At 47.7% G+C, this 18154-nt stretch overlaps 1 protein-coding gene across 1 annotated transcript in view; it reads right to left on the minus strand.

The window, feature by feature from the left end:
• LOC125758338 (uncharacterized) overlaps nucleotides 1–6434 on the minus strand; it is a 95806-nt gene extending 89372 nt beyond the window's left edge. Inside the window, exon 1 of the mRNA XM_049415401.1 lies at nucleotides 6347–6434. Coding sequence (XP_049271358.1) covers nucleotides 6347–6410 — 64 coding nt within the window. The 5' untranslated portion in view covers nucleotides 6411–6434. The remainder of the gene's footprint in view (nucleotides 1–6346) is intronic.
• Nucleotides 6435–18154: the final 11720 nt, after the last annotated feature.

Here is an 18154-nt window from a genome sequence, read left to right on the forward strand (position 1 = left end):
AAACAACCACTGCTGTCGCTGAAACCTAGCAACAGCAGGCACCCTATCCGCACCTGGGGACCGCGCTCTCTAGCAGGCAGGTTCTGCCACGGCCACCTGGATCGGGGCGCGCGGCGGTGTTGCTCCGGCCGTCCCATTCGGCGCGCGCCCCTTGAAAAGTTGTAATTGAGGTAGTTCAGACGCGCGCCGCGACGCGGCGCTCTCCTCCTACCCCCTTGCGAATGATGCCGCGCTGACCGCGCCGTAGACAGCCGCAGATGTGTTTGGGAAAGTGCACACTGGACATCGTGCACGTGGTGACTGGAATCAAGGTACGCTATTATGTAATGTTAATCGGGCTTTACACAGTGAGTGTTGTTCTCTGTAGCATGTTACAATCGAGATAGAGCCAAGCAGCGTGCTTAAGAGACTTCGTGTGGCGCGGCGCGTTCATGTGCCATGACCACGGCCGCTACATAAGTGCCATGACACATATATTGTGCCGAGTACGTGATTTTCCGTGCTTCTCATTCTTTGTTTTGGCAATCGTTTCTCCCACAGCCGCCTGGACCGGCGCGCGCCATGCTTCTTTCTAAAGGAAATACATTTTGTCGTCGTCGGCACTGCATAGCTATCTTCTGCGGTCGAGCGCTGTCTTAAGAGCATCACGTTGCTGGAAGAAAATTGCGGTAATGATAATGCTGTAGTCGTTTTCTCCTTGCCGATGATAGGCAACATTTTGATATGGGCACGTCTCTTTGCATTCTGAAGTTCCCACGATACGACAGTGATGTGAATGCGACGTTCTTATTTAAGCGCAGGCCGCATGTAGGCGAATTTGAACACGAAAGCGATGAGTGACGCTTGTCGCCTGCGAATTAGCTAAGGGTCGGTCGCGCAATGGCCACTTTCTCTCGTTTTGGTATCGCTTGTCGTTTTAACGCGACAGCATGAAAGAGCCCGTTTCCCAAGCAACATTTTATCCTTGGCAAAATGTCGGCCTGACGTCGCTGGCCAACTGCACTGTCGTTGGCTCAACCTAGGCAACCAATGTAGGGCCGGTCTTGGGGATTGGCATTGGCCTCATGTGGGCCTGCGTCGGCACCCGATGTAGGCCCGTCCACCGTGGCCGACGATGCCGAGTGCATGCCGCTCGCGGGTTGACCAAGGCCCGACGTTACATAAGCGTCGATTTACCTACGGCCGTAGGTCGGTTGCGGACGTTTCTCGCTAGTATTGCTCTGCTTTTTTTTCTTATTTTTTGTGCGTGTTCTAACAAAACGCATCAATTGTTTTTCTGGTGTGTTGGTGCGTGTCGTATTTAATGTGAACGGGCAGTTCATAGAGGCGTTTAACTCTCTGAATTAATTACGGGCAGAGTGCACATGTAAGACGGAAATAAATGCCTCTAACGGTCTGCACTAATTAACGTGTTAATACGTAACACACAATAAAAGAAAGACGTGAATATAAGTTCTCTCTCTTTAGATGTTTCACATTGTCATACCACATTGACTTCAGGCAAGTAATTTGTTTTTAGTCTGCGTACCACGAGGTTACGCCTGTTAGCTGTAGCTGCGAGTTTTTCACTCGCTTGCCTCATTTACCGTGTTTTTCAGAAACGTGCCGTACTGCTGCGTGCCTTACTGTAAGTCAACACCAAGAAAGATTACGTTGCCTCGACGCCAAAGTGGCATTCCTTCCAGCAGGTAAAGCTCACGCACTCAAGGCCGCAGCATCCCAAGGGAAATCCGCCAACCTCCTTTAAGCAGCGGAACCAACCTTCGGATCGTTTCCCCTATTCTGGAAGCACTCAGAAAAAAAAGGGGTTTTTAATAAATCTCATGCTTTCCTTCGCATGTATACTTTTTACTGATATGCTGCACTTAAGAACACCAAAACAATTTTCTTGAAATGCGACTCGCGGGTGTTTTCGCTTCGGTCACCATCATCACGACAAGGACTGGCGCGCACACACAAAAAAAATAAAGAATATAGCGATAGCCGCCATTCATCCTTTTATTTGCTTTTTGTGAGGTTGGGGGAAGTGCTATGCTAACTCACGGTTACTCTACAGCGATATCTTCAAGGCGCCGCAAACCTTCCCGCATAGAGCGCAAAGAATGGAGGGGTAGTAGGCGCGCGCCGCGGTGCGGCGAAAGGAGCGGTCACGCCCCTTTCTGCAATTACGCCTCCTCCGTCCGAATGGGACGGCCGGAGCAACACCGCCGCGCGCCCCGATCCAGGTGGCCGTGGTTCTGCCAAGAGTGCCATTGCATGGTCTGGTATTACCAGCCTTTGGAAAAAGTACAGACACGATGTTGCCATAGCACCAACGGACAAATATTAAAGGGACCAACAAGCAGTCATTATGGTACCCGTTTTATTCAGCACAATGGAAAACCAGTCAGACTCTCTAATCACCGAATGTTAATGCGGGCAATGCTGTGAAACATTTATAATCCAAAATTTTCCATTTAAGGCGACTACGAAGTGATGTACACAGAACACATGCTGCAAACAGTGGGAGGTCAGGGCGAGAGCAGCTTCCTAACATGCCTGCGTTCTGCGTCCATGCCCCGTGCCTGAACATGCTTGACTATAGTTGTCGCAAACGCACTACCGTTTCTCAACGTACAACTCCTTTGACCTCGTAAGCAGCACAGAATGGAAATTGGATTGATCATAATATGTGTAGCCTAATTTTGACCACTAATTACGATGGTCGATCATGAAAGCATCAGACTGCATACAGCAAAGTGAACGCCTCTGCAATCTGGTTTCAGGGCTGTTCTGCTAGACTGTGCGACAGGGCTTTTTTTTGTGACCTTTCAATGAGATTTAAAAATATCAATAACAATGACATCGCAATAAAGGGTGCTTGATTCTGTCACTATAATTCACGATCCTTTCACTCCCACCCGAATCTAGGGACACATTCTGGCCAGTTAACAGTCCCTTTAAAGTCTGTAACGCTTCAAGGATACGTAAGTCAACCAACAGTGCAGCTCCACTAACATCAGGAACCTGTCCACTTGAGGCTGCAACGACAAAAAACAAACAAACAAAAAACACAGCACCGTGCCGCCAGTACTGAAACAGATGCCTCTGGATTGCCCAAACAGAAACACATGCTAAGAAACCAACTGAAATAGCAAATCCTGTAAACAGAAGTGGTACGGCACTGCAGCTTTGCTAGGGCATGAAAAGGCTGGTGCTGGCCTGGAACAGCACCAGTGCAGCTGCACTCGAGCCTGCAGCCACACGGATGCGGTCACAGACTGCGACCCAAACAGAGGCTGCAGAAAAGGCACCAATAGGAATTCTAGGATCCGAGGTCCCCAGGAGTGACTGGCAGCAGCTATCGCGTCCTAGCGCCGTACTGCCAGCATAGCAAGGGAAGCGTGTCGAGTTCCTAAATGCCGCTGTGAATTACTGTAGCTGCCTTCAATAGGGCAATGCAGCCTCAGCCGCAATGCCAGCCATCTTGCATATTATGCTAGTGTGCCTCTCCTCGGGAATGCTTCAAAATAAATAAGCGAGGTTCAATAGCGATGACTGCAGCTCTGTGAGCTCGTCAACATGCTTTCGAGGACATTCTTTAGTGCCTCCAGCCATTTTAGAGGCACACAAAGCTAATATGGCTTCCGCAGGGTTGGATGGCACAGGATGCTTCCTTTTGCCGGCTGGGGGCCGTGGTTCGTGAACAGCGAGGGAATGCCGGACCTCGGTACGCTGTCGTTTCCTCCGTGTGGCATCTGGCCGCTCTGAGGAAGACTGCAGACAAAGTAGTGAACATATTTTGAATGATAAACTGTAGAATAAGCTGTGTTAACTTATATGCGATATATTTTGTTGAAAGTTGGCTTGCCGTTTCAGGAGCAGGGAGAGCTCTCTTGTTGGTCGCTGGAGGCATTCAGCAACGAGTCGTCACCCGCTTCCAAGTGGCAGACAATCTCGCTGCTAGAGCTTCTTTCTTGCCCGCATTGCTCACTCTCTGCTGCGTCATATGCGCTGTCGTGGCATTCCGTGCCGCTGTGCTGCCCTGTATACCTTTCCACGATATCCTCAAGGATGTCTGCTTAGTGAAATTGCAATGTCACAGACATTGTTACATATCGCTCACAAAAATTTCCGGAATATATGTGATGTGGTTAAGAAGAAGAAGCGTGTTATGTAAAGTACACTTACCTTGTGCAGTATCATCGGCATGTGCAGTTGCCTCTGCCATCGAGTCCTCTGAGTAACCATTAACCCTCTTGTCGTAGACGATCCTCCTGCACATGGCGGCAGTATTTTTACCCGGGGTAGTAAATATTTTACAACAGGAAGTGCTGTCATGCAGTGGCGCATTCTTGGAGGTGGTTTGGGGTGTTCAGACCCCTCCTACAATCGTAATAGGTGTATGCACAAGCATACACCTATTACGATTGGTGGATTGGTGTACCTCGCTATACACCTATTACAATAGGTGTATAGCGAGGTTGAACTACCCGCGAAAAAAATCTCTGGATAGGCCCTTGTTGGCACGGGTGCAGTCCAGGTAGAAGCTTAGTGACACATTCAACGAATACAGCGAACTTCATCACTTAAGCTGCATAGGTAAGATCATAGCGATTTTATTGGTCTGGCATATATTGTAACAGGCGCGTAGCCAGGATTTTTTTTTCTTCGAGGGGGGGGGGGGAGGCACTTGCCGAAGGCCTTGAAGAATACCCATTTCTACGATTAATTTTTGGTGAAACACACACAACCATAAGAAATTCGGAGAAAGGAGGGAACTGCCCCCCCCCCCCCTTCGGGGCTGCGTCTTGTAACATTTTTGTAAATCAGCAGCATGCAGTTTCGGCAGTAAGTTTTTAGGGGCGAAGCTCCTTAAGGCGGCACCCGTTCGTCCCTCGTAGTCGTCGTGGTCGTAGTAGTGAGTAACAAGTCTTACGCTTTGACCTCCAAGGTGGTGCCGGTGGGAGATTTCTCCTGTGCGTTGTTGAACAATAAAAAATTCGCAGCGTGCGCGTTAACTAAAAGCCGAATTCTTCTGTCTCTCATTCCCCATTAGCAGCCATTGGCATGTTCCAGTAGGAAACGTTAGTAGAAGTAGAAGTGTAAGTGTTAGCTAAAAGCCGGCTTCTTCTGTCTCTCATTGCCATTAGCAGCCATTGTTTACCTCCAAGGTAGTGCCTGGTGAGATTTCTCCTGTGCGTGATTAAACAATAAAAATTTTGTTCAAAACGCCGTTGATTGATGAAATAAACCAACGAAAGACGCCAGATGTTTTGTAAAAGCAGAACGAAAGAACGCCAGATGTTTTTCTTAAAGTGTAGTAGTAGTAGTTGTATTTAGCCACCTCGCCCGATCGTCAACGGGCGAGGTGGACCGGCAACGGCGCGAGGACCCTGCCGTACGAGAGTTAAATCACGCTAAAAGACATACTTCGCGGGCGATACACTCTAGTGAGCTTTCAACTTTTCGTCTTAATGTACATGATAAAGAAATTATTTCTACGAAAAACGCAAGGCACACCTTGAGCAATATGTTTGGTTTTGGGACGCTAAATGGAACCATGAGGCGATGCGAAGCCGGAGCACTTGCACGATCGCGTTCCGTTGGCTTTCGTTGGGCATGCTACCGACCTCGCGTCGTGGAACGCGCGTCCTGTCTTCCCTCTAGCCTTGCCTTTAATTCGCACAGGGCGAGCGGGGAATGCGGTCGCTCTTGGCGCTCTTTCGCTCGGGAGCGGACTTCTTCCTTGAATTTCACCGATCTCAAGTGATAATGAAGGGACCACGTAAACCAACAGTACAATAAAAGTTTGATGTTTAATATATACACGATGTTTCACACTCTTTATATTATGTACTGGGCGCATTTCACGGAAGAGTTTCACGGTTTACAGATATTCCCTCCGTAGCTTCGCCCCACTCATCATCATTCACCCCGTGGATATGCTGTGATTTTTTATAGGCCGTTGTGGTGCTTTTGCACTAATACGCTGCACTTGGGGCGCGAAAAGCAGCCTGCAAAGGATGGTTGTGGGCTGGAGAACATGCCCTGCAGAAAAATGTACTTACATGTGCACATTGCCTATTGGCTACAGAAACGCCCTTAGAATTGCTTTAGTTTAATCCGCACAAATCGTGAATCGGCAGGCGTTTCAAAATTGTAGTACTTGCAGAAAATTCAAATGAAAACACTGTGGTAACATACGTGCGAGACGACACGTAGCCACGCAGAAATGTCAGCATCTGAAAGTGCGACCACAGCTTTTTCTGTGTCGCGGCCGATCCACTCTTGGCCTTTTCAATTATTCTGATTTCCCTCGGGAACTTGTCTCTCAAGTACTGCCATTGCTTTTTGCACTCGGCACCTGAAAAGGCGAACACGAGATATGAGTGAACGTATGAACCACAGTTTGGAAGATATAGACACATGCGGATCTACACTCTTCGTGCGCAGGCTAGTGTGGACTGTCATGCCGCCGTTGGACGCCTAGGCACAGATATGCCGCGATACGGTGCTGCTGGGCCCGGCACCATATTAGCACCCGGCAAAGAAGTTTTCGAGATGTCACAGCTTTGCCAGAAAAGCAGCGTTATAGATAAAAGTCAGACATATTGATGCCTACCTGACAAGCCAAGTTTCTTGCCGATCAAGTCCCACGTGTCATCCTTCTTGCGTTGGTTTTTATATTCTGCATGCATGAGGTCATATAAGTAAGTATGGGGACGAACTTCAGAAATTAATTGTTCTCTGAGGTCGGTGTCCCACAATTGCGAGCAGTTGAACGATCGCTGCGATGAGTTGTCGTCCGCCATCGTCAGTCGAAATAGAAAGACGAAGAGGCTTCTGTGCTTGCATTACGTACTTTTATACCACCAGTGGAAAGAGGGAGCATGACGTCACTAACATGCACGCGTGAAGACACGTGATTCCCAATGTACAGCGGTCATTCGTTGAAAACGTGCACAAAAGGCATCGGCTTCGTGTTCCGCGAACGTCTCATTTTTGCATTTCGCGGAGGTGATCAGCTGCCGCGCTTCGGCCGTCAGTGTAGGGCCTCTTCGGACACGTCAAACGGATACTGAATAAAAAAAAAAGAAGAGGAAGTAGAAGGAAGCACTGAAAGTCGTCTAGGGAGACACAACTCGCAGCGTTTATTTCGCGTATTTTTAAACAGAAGGCTGCGTTTTTGGAGTTGGTAAGCGCGCTGCGGCTACACTAGTGTTGCCACGGCTGCTGATGTATCAGGATATCTAAATATCTTAAAAATTTTCTGCTAATAGAATGATAAGGTGTCTGAGTCTACTGACTTTGTCTTTTCTACAGAAACGATCGCAAAAGCTGCTACTTTTTCAGCGTCGAGTTTGATTTGACGTGAATCCATATGGCGACTGACAAAAGAAGAGGGAAACAAAATAAAAGAAATTCAGACGACGCAAACCACCAAGAAGAAAAGACGAAAGGAAAGTGGTTTGCGTCGTCTGAATTTCTTGTAACATGAACCAACTAGCCCAACAACGAGTTTGACTAAAGGAAACAAAGTAGTTGCTAGGAATGCATGAGCACGTGTATTTTCCAAATGAACAGCTTGGACAACAGCTGTTATCATGAACACGTGACCGTGCCTTTCCTTTTTGTCGTTTCTCCGTTTCCTTTCGCTCTGTACGCCCTACAGGCGCGAGAAAAGTCCCTAGATTTTTCCTTTTTACTTAATTACCGACAACTGCCTCCTTTCCCGGCTCTCTCTCACGCGCAGCTGGCGTCCGACGCCATTTTCTTCCTAACTTGGAAGATTTACAAAGCCATGTGCGTCTAAGTACATTAGCCACGCATCTTTCAGCGGACAATACGCTAACGCGACGCGCCTTTCTCCTCCCGTCAACCTCCTGCCATTACTGAATGGGAGATCGCGTTTCAGGGGGTGCTGGAAAAGCGTTAGGAAGAACATGGCTACCGAAAACGAGCGTTAGCCAATGAGATTCGTCGACTGCGCTTCAATGGTTGTCGGTACTTAAGAAAGAACAGAGAAAGATCTAAGGACTTTAGGCGTGATTATTCTGCAGTGATTTTTGTCTAGCTCTGCACTTTTTGAAAATCGTCCTTCAGTGAGACAGCCCTAGTCACTTCGTGTGAGGGGCCTAGCTCAGGAAGCGGGTGTGCCAATTCTTGAACACTTGTCTAATGGCTCCCACTGCAAAACTCCCGCCGTGGCAGTGTATTGACTGCGATATATCTTTCGTGGAAGTTACAAAACACGCGCCTATTACACATATCCATGCATACTTCCTCGAACTACAACACAAATACACTAGTCCAGAATTCTTTACAGACGCCTCCAAGTCCAATACTTCTGTGTCTTTGCAGCCGTTGGTCCATCCTTTTCGGATTATGCTATTCTGCACCCTGATTCAAGTATCTTCACGGCAGAAGCTTACGCGATACTTGCGGCCGTTAAACACATTAAACAATTAAAACTACAAAAGGCAGTTATATACACAGATTCCCTAAGCGTGGTAACAGCCCTCAAAACTCGCAAAAAACACAAAACCCAGTCCTCATCTCCCTCTACACACTCCTATGCACGGTCTATGCTCTCAAACAGCGTGTCGTAGTGTGCTGTTAAGATATTTCACTCAGCTGTCGCCGATGAAGCATCCGCGTAGCTGCGTGCCTGCTGGGGCTGCTGCCATGTCGTCCGAACAGTATGAAGCCTCAGACTGCATACAGCAAAGTGAACGCCTCTGCAATCTGTTTTCAGGGCTCTTCTGCTAGACTGTGCGACAGGGCTTTTTTTCTTGTGACCTTTCAATGAGATTTAAAAATATCAATAGAAATGACATCGCAATAAAGGGTGCCTGATTCTGTCACTATAATTCACGGTCCTTTCACTCCCACCCGAATCTACGGACACATTCTAGCCAGTTAACAGTCCCTTTAAAGTCTATAACGCTTCAAGGATACATGAGTCAACCTACAGTGCAGCTCCACTAACATCAGGAACCTGTCCACTTGAGGCTGCAACGACAAAAAACAAGCAAATAAAAAACAGCAAAACACAGCACCGTGCCGCCTGTACTGCAACACATGCCTTTGATTGCCCAAAAAGAAACACATGCTAAGAAACCAACTAAAATAGCAAATCCTGTAAACAGAAGTGGTATGGCACTGCAGCTTTGCTAGGGCATGAAAGGGCTGGTGCTGGCCTGGAACAGCACCATTGCAGCTGCACTCGAGCCTGCAGCCGCACAGATGCGGTCACAGACTGCGACCCAAACAGAGGCTGTAGAAAAGGCACCAATAGGAATTCTAGGATCCGAGGTCCCCAGCAGTGGCTGGCAGCAGCTATCGCATCCTAGCGCCGTACTGCCAGCATAGCAAGGGAGGCGTGTCGAGTTCCTGAATGCCGCTGTGAATTACTGTAGCTGCCTTCAATAGGGCAATGCAGTCTCAGCCGCAATGCCAGCCATCTTGCATATTACGCTAGTGTGCCTCTCCTCGGGAATGCTTCGAAATAAATAAGCAAGGTTCAATAGCGATGACTGCAGCTCTGTGAGCTCGTCAACATGCTTTCGAGGACTTTAGTGCCTCCAGCCATTTTAGAGGCATACAAAGCTAATATGGCGTCCGCAGGGTTGGATGGCACAGGATGCTTCCTCTTGCCGGCTGGGGGCCGTGGTTCGTCAAGAACGAGGGAATGCCGGACCTCGGTACGCTGTCGTTTCCTGCATGTGGCATCTGGCCGCTCTGTGGAAGACTGCAGACAAAGTAGTCAACATATTTTGAATGATAAACTGCAGAATAAGCTGCGTTAACATATATGCGATATATTTTGTTGAAAGTTGGCTTGCCGTTTCAGGAGCAGGAGAGCTCTCTTGTTGGTCTGGAGGCATTCAGCAACGAGTCGTCACCCGCTTCCAAGTGGCAGACAATATCGCTGCTAGAGCTTCTTTCTTGCCCGCATTGCTCACTCTCTGCTGCGTCATATGCGCTGTCGTGGCATTCCGTGCCGCTGTGCTGCCCTGTGTACCTTTCCACGATATCGTCGAGGATGTCTGCTTAGTGAAATTGCCATGCCACAGACATTGTTACATATCGCTCACAAAAATTTCCAGAATATATGTGATGTGGTTAAGAAGAAGAAGAAGCGTGTTATGTAAAGTACACTTACCTTGTGCATTATCTTCCATTGTAATGAAGGTTTTCGGGTGTGATCCCATCATCTTGGAAGGAGGCTGTTATAATTCCAATTTTGAAGCAAGGAAAGGATCCCTCTGCTGTATCAAGTTACAGACCTATAGCGTTAACAAGTTGCCTCTGCAAAGTATTTGAAAAAATGATTAATTGCCGCTTACTACACTTCCTTGAATCAAACAAATTGTTCGACCCATACCAGTGCGGGTTTAGAGAAGGCCGATCCACCACCGACCATCTCATACGTATCGAGGCATGCATACGTGAAGCTTTTGTTCATAATCAATTTTTCCTATCTGTATTCCTCGACATGGAGAAGGCCTACGATACGACGTGGAGGTTTGGGATACTGAGAGACCTTTCACACATAGGTATACGCGGTAACATGTTCAATGTCATTGAAAGCTATCCATCCGATCGCACATTCCGTGTTCGAGTGGGTAGTGTTTTGTCCCGAACATTTATACAGGAAACCGGAGTGCCACAGGGCGGGGTGCTCAGCTGTACGCTCTTTATTATAAAAATGAATTCTCTCCGTTTGCACCCCACGTAATATGTCTTATTCAACATACGTTGACGATGTTCAGATAGGTTTTCAATCGTGTTCTCTTGGGATCTGTGAGCGACAGGTTCAGCTTGCTCTTAACAAGGTATCCAAATGGGCTGATGAAAACGGGTTCAAACTGAACCCACAGAAAAGCACTTGTGTCCTTTTTTCACGAAAAAGAGGCTTGCACCCTGATCCTGAAATCGTCATGAAGGGTGAGCGTCTGCCCGTAAATACAGAAGATAAGTTCCTAGGTATAATTTTGGATGCGAAGTTAACCTTTGTACCACAAATCAAACATCTTAAGAATAAATGCATGAAAACAATGAATATCCTAAAGGTGCTGTCACGCGCAGCGTGGGGAAGCGACAGAAAATGCCTCATGAATCTGTATAAAAGCCTTGTACGCTCACGCCTCGACTATGGGGCGATAGTCTATCACTCTGCCACGCCAAGTGCTCTGAAAATGTTGGACCCAGTTCATCATCTAGGCATCCGCCTGTCCATAGGCGCATTTAGAACAAGCCCAGTTGAGAGCCTTTATGTAGAATCGGACGAGTGGTCACTCCATCTGCAGAGAACGTATTCTTCTTTCATATATTTTCTTAAAGTGAACGCGAACAGTGAGCACCCTGCATATTCTACCATCAACGATCTGTCCAGCTCTCAACTTTTTCGCAATCGGCCCACAATGGCACGCCCTTTCTCACTGCGTGTTAGAGAGCTAGCTGAAGAAACAAATCTTCCACTGCTTGAATATCACCCCGTTCCCCCCGCTATACAGCTCCCGCCATGGCAGTGGCAGCTTATAAAATGTGACACATCCTTCGTAGCTGTCACAAAGCGTGCCCCTCTTATACACATTCGGATGTATTTCCTAGAGCTGCAACATAAATATAACTGCCCAGAATATTATACTGATGCATCCAAGTCCCATGCTGGCGTGTCATATGCAGCGGTAGGCCCATCTTTCTCGGATGCCGGCGTTCTACCCACTAGCACAAGCATTTTCACAGCCGAGGCTTACGCGTTATTCGTAGCCGTCAAACGCATTAAAGAATTGAATACAACCAGGGTAGTTATATACACTGACTACTTGAGTGTCGTGAAAGCTTTGAAAAATCAGAAAAAACATAGAAATCCTGTAATTATGTCCCTCTACTCAATACTCTGCGCGGCGTACGCTTCCAAGCAACATATCGTCGTGTGCTGGGTGCCAGGGCACCGGGACATTGAAGGAAATGTGTTGGCTGACCAGCTGGCCACGTCAACCAACGTAAGCGCTGCCAACTCTTCAATTGCTGTCCCCGTGATGGACCTAAAACCAAACATACGGAAAAAGCTCAGGGCTCACTGGCAGAAGTTTTGGGATCTACAAACGCATAACAAGTTACACCTGATCAAACCATACGTCGGTAACTGGCCACCTACATCAAAAACACGCCGTACAGAGGTCACTCTCTGTCGGCTTAGAATAGGACACACACACAGCACACACACACACCTTTTGTCCGGTGTTGACCCACCCAGCTGTGACAGATGTGGCCATCCACTTACCGTACATCACATACTCCTTGAATGCTCTGAGCTAGACGCTTACAGAAAAAAACACTGTCCACTGGCGTTCAAGCAACACATACCCCTTCATCCAGCAATGTTCATAGGTAGAGAACCTCTTTTTAAATATGATGCATTGAATGCATTTTTAAAGGACGTATATACTTTTCATGTCATCTATGCAGGTTATCGGTAGCACGGCCTCCTAAGGGAGGCTGCTGCTGCGGATGCTACATCAAAAGAGAGCAGCTGCCTCCTGGCCCTTGGGACCAAAGGCGCTGACGAGGCATCCGCTAATACAACACTTCTATATTTTAGCGTCACGATAACCTAGAACTCATCTTCACCATGCACGCTTCACTCCACTTTCATGATTTTAATACATATATGTTTTACGCACCTTTAGTGCGCAGAATCTTAGGCCCTTATACAGCCACTAAACATCATCATTGTTCCCATCCTACACCATTTCCTGGCGCTCTTTGGCCATCAATGGCCCTTGCGCCATTAAACAACATATATCATCATCATCATCCATTGTAATGAACTGGACATGCTTAGAAGAAAGTACTTTTTACTTCCCTACCGACAACAATTACCACTTCACCCGTCAATGTTTATCGGTAGGGAACCGGTTTTTAAACACCAGTCACTGTTTGCGTTTCTAAACGAAGTCCATAGCTTTCACATCACACACCCAGGCAGTCCGTAGCACGACCTCTGAAAAGAGGTCGTTGCTACGGGAGATACATTAGAGAAGCACCTGCCTCCCCGCCTTTGGCCTCAAAGGCCTTGAGGAGGTATTCGTGCTCACACCATATCTTAGTTCTTTATCATGACGACCATTTGTCATTCATTCTCTATGCGCATGTTTCAGGTCACTCGCATGATTTTATTACCTATATGTTTTACCCGCCTTTAGCGCGAGGAATTTTAGGCCCCTATACAGCCACTTAACACAACCATTGATCACTTTCGCTATCTGGTCGTGTTATGATGGGCAATGCTGGGATTTTCAATAGGGTGTCCTCTGCCCTACAGGTGTCAGACTCCAGATCGATACCTGCCACCCGACTGCCCTTTACACAGACAGAGACTGCCTTGATGCCACGGCAGCCGATAAGCGGGCCTCCAAGCCGGCCAGCGCTAAAGCATCAAGAGGTGTCGGCCTACTGTAAGACGTCAGCTCCCTCGCAACCAGGTGGAGGCGACATTCTAGCCACCGGCCCCGCTTTGGCCCATGCTCAGGAACCACATCCCTCGCCATCAGCGCAGTCATTGGCCGAGTGTGCAGATGCCTGGCACTTCCAAAGCGCCGTCTCTTTAAAAGAAGTTGAAGCGCGTATCTCGCCTGAGGACGTTGTCGTCGAAGAGCTCCCGGTGCAGCTGATGTTTGCACCTGATGACAAGGCTTCTGCCAAGGATGAGATGACCACACAGCGCACATTGTCTACAATCACCACTTCGAGCACCAGCACGACATCAGGTACACTGCAAGAGCATGACTTGAGTCACAAGCCAGTACGTGATATCTGCTCCGCGGTGTCGCAGATGTCCAGTGGGACACCCCATCTCCCCTTGACGCACAGCGAAGGGCGCAGACGTCCCCGCTCAGTGTGGAAAGTCGCGTCACTGCAACCGAGACTCGCTGCCCTGTCTTCGCTTCTCCCGCAGGATAGTCGTTGCGAAGAACAGAAACTCATGCGACCACTGTGCATCAGCCAGTACCATCTGTCAGCTCCATATTCTACAAGCGACCACATTCCTTCAGCGCGTGTACGAGACCTTTAACGACCACCCCGACACAGCCAATGTCGCCAACCAGAATGTTTGGCTGCCCAGAAAGACAAGTCACAGCGTATACGAGAGCGACCACCACGGCACAGTCAATAGGCTCCCCAAGCATCGCTTAGTGGCGCTGCGACTCTGGACAGGCAGCGCCATTCCTGGCAGAAAAAGAGAAACGGGGAATATACGTTGCATGCTTCCACTTCTTGCCACTGCGCTGTCACTCGCTTTCGTGCACATGCAGAGCTCTCGAGGTGCATTTGCGGCGCCTCACAATGTACCACCTACAGTGCGACTTCAAAAAGATCTCCCCGCTCAACGGCAGGGGTGGAAGCGCTGCGCCATTTGCGCCACGCTGCGCCACTCCGCTTCTGCTGCGCCATCCTGCTCCAAAACGCAATATTGCGCCGAAACTGCTCCCAAGCGGTCTTTGGTGCACGGCCTCCGCGATCGGCTCTGGTGCTCTGCCTGAACCGATCACTGAGGCTACGCTTGCTGCCTTCATGTGCCGCTGTCACCCGTGTCATGGCGCGCCTATGCGAGCTTATATCATCATCACATCACATGGCGCGCTCTCGTGACGTTGTCGAAGGCGCAAAAAAGCTAGCGAGCCTGTACAGGAGCTATAGAAAGCAACGTTTTTAGTAGAAAGTGAGTTGTGCGGCCATATTTCGATGGCGCCGGTGGCAACGGAGTTTTCTGGCGCGAGGCGGTTGCTGTCATCGTGGCCTGGGATTGCGAACATGAATAAAAGTGTGTTGACGCGTCATAATGTCGAGAAGGTTCTATTTACTGCGAATATTTAATTTGATGTGAGGCCATGAGGATAGTGCGAGCAGCTGCCGCGGACTGTAAACGCGCGACCATTATTTAGAAACTTTGCATTAAGGAAACTGCTGTATAGCTGAGTGTTTAAGATGGATTTTGTGTCATAAGTCTGCGTGAGAAAGAAAAATTTGTTTTATCCGTTTGCGGTCAATAAAGCCACTACCAACTGCGAAACCACTCACAATGCTTCGGTTTGTGTAAGTCGGTTGGACCATTTCCGAAACTCATTTTCTTTAGTGAGACCGTGCCATGTGGAGAATTTTTTGCATTGCACACAAGCACTTAGACGTTATAAATGCAGCATGTAAACGCGCTTGTGCAGCGACGAGCTTAGTCTCGCCAGTGCGATCGGTCGCGTTGTTCGATTTTTGCTCGTCAGAACCTGCGCTCGGCTCGTGGTTGAGTACGCTGTAGCTCGTACCATCCGCTCACCTCCGTTGCTGTGTGTGGCTTGGTACATGAGGTGGCGAGTGAAGAAATATAAAAAAGAATAAGCTAGACACTTGGAACGCTTATAACTCAGACGAATGTGAGGTAGTACGAAAACAGAACCACGCGATACAAATTGTGCGCTTGCGACATCTAGTATCATCGCACCTCATGTACCATATTTGCGTGCATAAACCGACACCAATAATTGACAAATCTTGGAAGGGAACTTGAAGGGAAAAGGTGTAACCGCATGGCGCAGTTTTTAGCGCGATTTACGCGCGTTTGGAGGGACGCGCGTGTTTTTTGACGAACGCCTTCGCGAAATCGCGCTGTTGCGTTCCGAATGGCATGATTTCATGCGCGACTCACGCGTGGTCGGAGAGTCGCGCGCGTCATTTTGACGAACGCCATCTTAAAGGGCCCCTGACAGCCGATTTCTTGTTTGTGACATTTATGTAGTAATAAGTAGGTCTATGTCTTGTAACCACGGAATGACACCGTAAATGCTCCAACGTGATGTCTAATTAATCCTGGCAGCGTTAATTATGGTCATTTTTAGTGTAGGTTCAAAACGCGCGCCGAAAGAGGATAAGAAACTAGCGCCGCGCCGCGGCGGTCGCGCCTCGGGGCACGCGTGATGACATGCGCTCAGTATTGGGTGACGTCAGCCACGCGCTTGTTGAACTGCCAGTTGGAGAACACACGCACGGAGAGCTCACGCTGCCTGCCGACACGTACCGAAGAAGGAGAAGGTGGGAGAGCAAACATGCTTCGCAATATACCACAGTGCATGCACCGCGCATATTTCTGTCTGTGACGTCGACAACACTTGCTTTACCTCTGCAACGTCACAAGGGGCCCTACGTCTACGTCATACTAGTGGTTATGTTGATAGGAGTTCAAAATTCAGATGAGCACTCAGGCTTACTTTAAAACCAAATTAAAATATCTTAAAGGCAACGCTCGTCACTCATAATCGGTCAGAAGTGCCCCCGCATGCAGGACTATCAAACAACACAAGCATCTCGAGTTTCCAAATTCGGTGTCAGGGGTCCTTTAAAATCGTGCCGCCGCGTCTTCCTACTCGGAAACGCCTCGCGCGGCACGTCGCTCGCTCGTCCGACAAGCGGAGTTTAGGGTGCAGACGCCCGTTTGCATTAAAAAATCACAGCTGTGATTTTTTAATAACACGTACGCGTGTATATATATATATATAATATATATATATATATATATATATATAATATATATATATATATATATATATAAAGGAAAGAAGTGTTAATTTCAAGGGCTCGTTTTCTTTGTTATACAGAATATTAATGAGCACTAACAGACAATAATGCCAAGGAAAGTATAGGGGATGTTTTTACTAGTAAATATAAGGTATGTGAAGAAAGAAAAGTGGACGAAAGATAGCTTGCCGCGGGCAGGCTATCTAGTAAAACATCCCCTATACTTTCCTTGGCATTATTGTCTGTTAGTGCTCATTAATATTGTAGATATATATATATATATATATATATATATATTATATATATATATATATATATATAATCTGTGTTAAGTGTGGTTGGTTCATCAGTATTGTAAGTTTTCTGAAACCGTTGGAACTTCTAGTGTTTCATAGAAATAAAAAAAAATTAAACAACAGTGATGTTTGACCCTAGAATTCTGCTCCAAAACTAACTTGCAATGCTCAAAAACACACATTTTGGTGCTCCAAAGCTGCTCCAAAACAGCATTATGCCTGCTCCCTGAGCTGCTCCAAAACACTCAAGCCCGCTTCCACCCCTGCAACGGGCAGTTCTGAAAAACGAACTTAAAAGATAACAGTGCGTAAATCACGTTTATTATTTGGAGCAGACGGCAGACGACATGACACCCAGTTGACTTAGCGCAAAATTCATTTCCCAAGTCCGCAATATTACCGTGTACGACGTATACGACACGTCTACTCTAGGCAAGTCCCAATCTTTCATTTGTTGAAATACCTAATAAAGCTGCGTACCCCATAATCGATGTTCTGCGTTGGCGACTATGAAAAACATGTGATTATGTTTTGATGTGGCATGCTGGAAGCAGGAGCCGCGTACTGTGGCGAATGAAGGTTTGCTGCGCAAGAAAAAAAAAAAAAAAACAACTCAGTTAATACGGCAATGGCACTAAAAAGCCCGAGAAGGTTAGAGTCAAGTCCTCTGTGCCGCTGGAGCATCACTTGCTGACTCAGCCGCGAAGCAGCTAACTTAGCTTTAATTAACCACTAGTTGCGACGGAAGGTGAACTGCTCGTCTCGTTTGTTTTCGGTTCTCGTGTCATGCTCGCACTCTTTTCATGAAAATATCGACGTTACAGGCCTAGTAGACCTGCTGTGCAAACGCGGCTCCGCATGAGGTGCCGATTTTAAGATGCGATGTAGTACTGGGCGCGCCATGCGCTCGCGTCGCGCAATTAGCGCGCTCGTATATGCACAGTTATGCATGTATATGCACAGTATATGCACAGTATATGCATGTGGTGAAACACTAACCGTAATTCACGTTTTAATACAGTGTAAGGAACTAGAAACGCTTAGAAAACGACACTTCCTACTACCCTACCGGCAACAATTACCACTACACCCATCAATGTTCGTCGGTAGGGAAGCCGTTTTTAAACATCAGTCACTGTTCGCGTTTTTTTAAAGACGTCGATAGTTTTTCACGTCATATACCCAGGGAATCCGTAGCACGACCTCTGAAAAGAGGTTGTTGCTACGGTAGCTATACTGGAGAAAGCACCTGCCTCCCTGCCTTGATCTCAAAGCCAAACCAACAAAATGATGGCAAAGCT

Source organism: Rhipicephalus sanguineus, chromosome 4, assembly GCF_013339695.2.
Source record: "Rhipicephalus sanguineus isolate Rsan-2018 chromosome 4, BIME_Rsan_1.4, whole genome shotgun sequence".
NCBI lineage: Eukaryota > Metazoa > Arthropoda > Arachnida > Ixodida > Ixodidae > Rhipicephalus > Rhipicephalus sanguineus.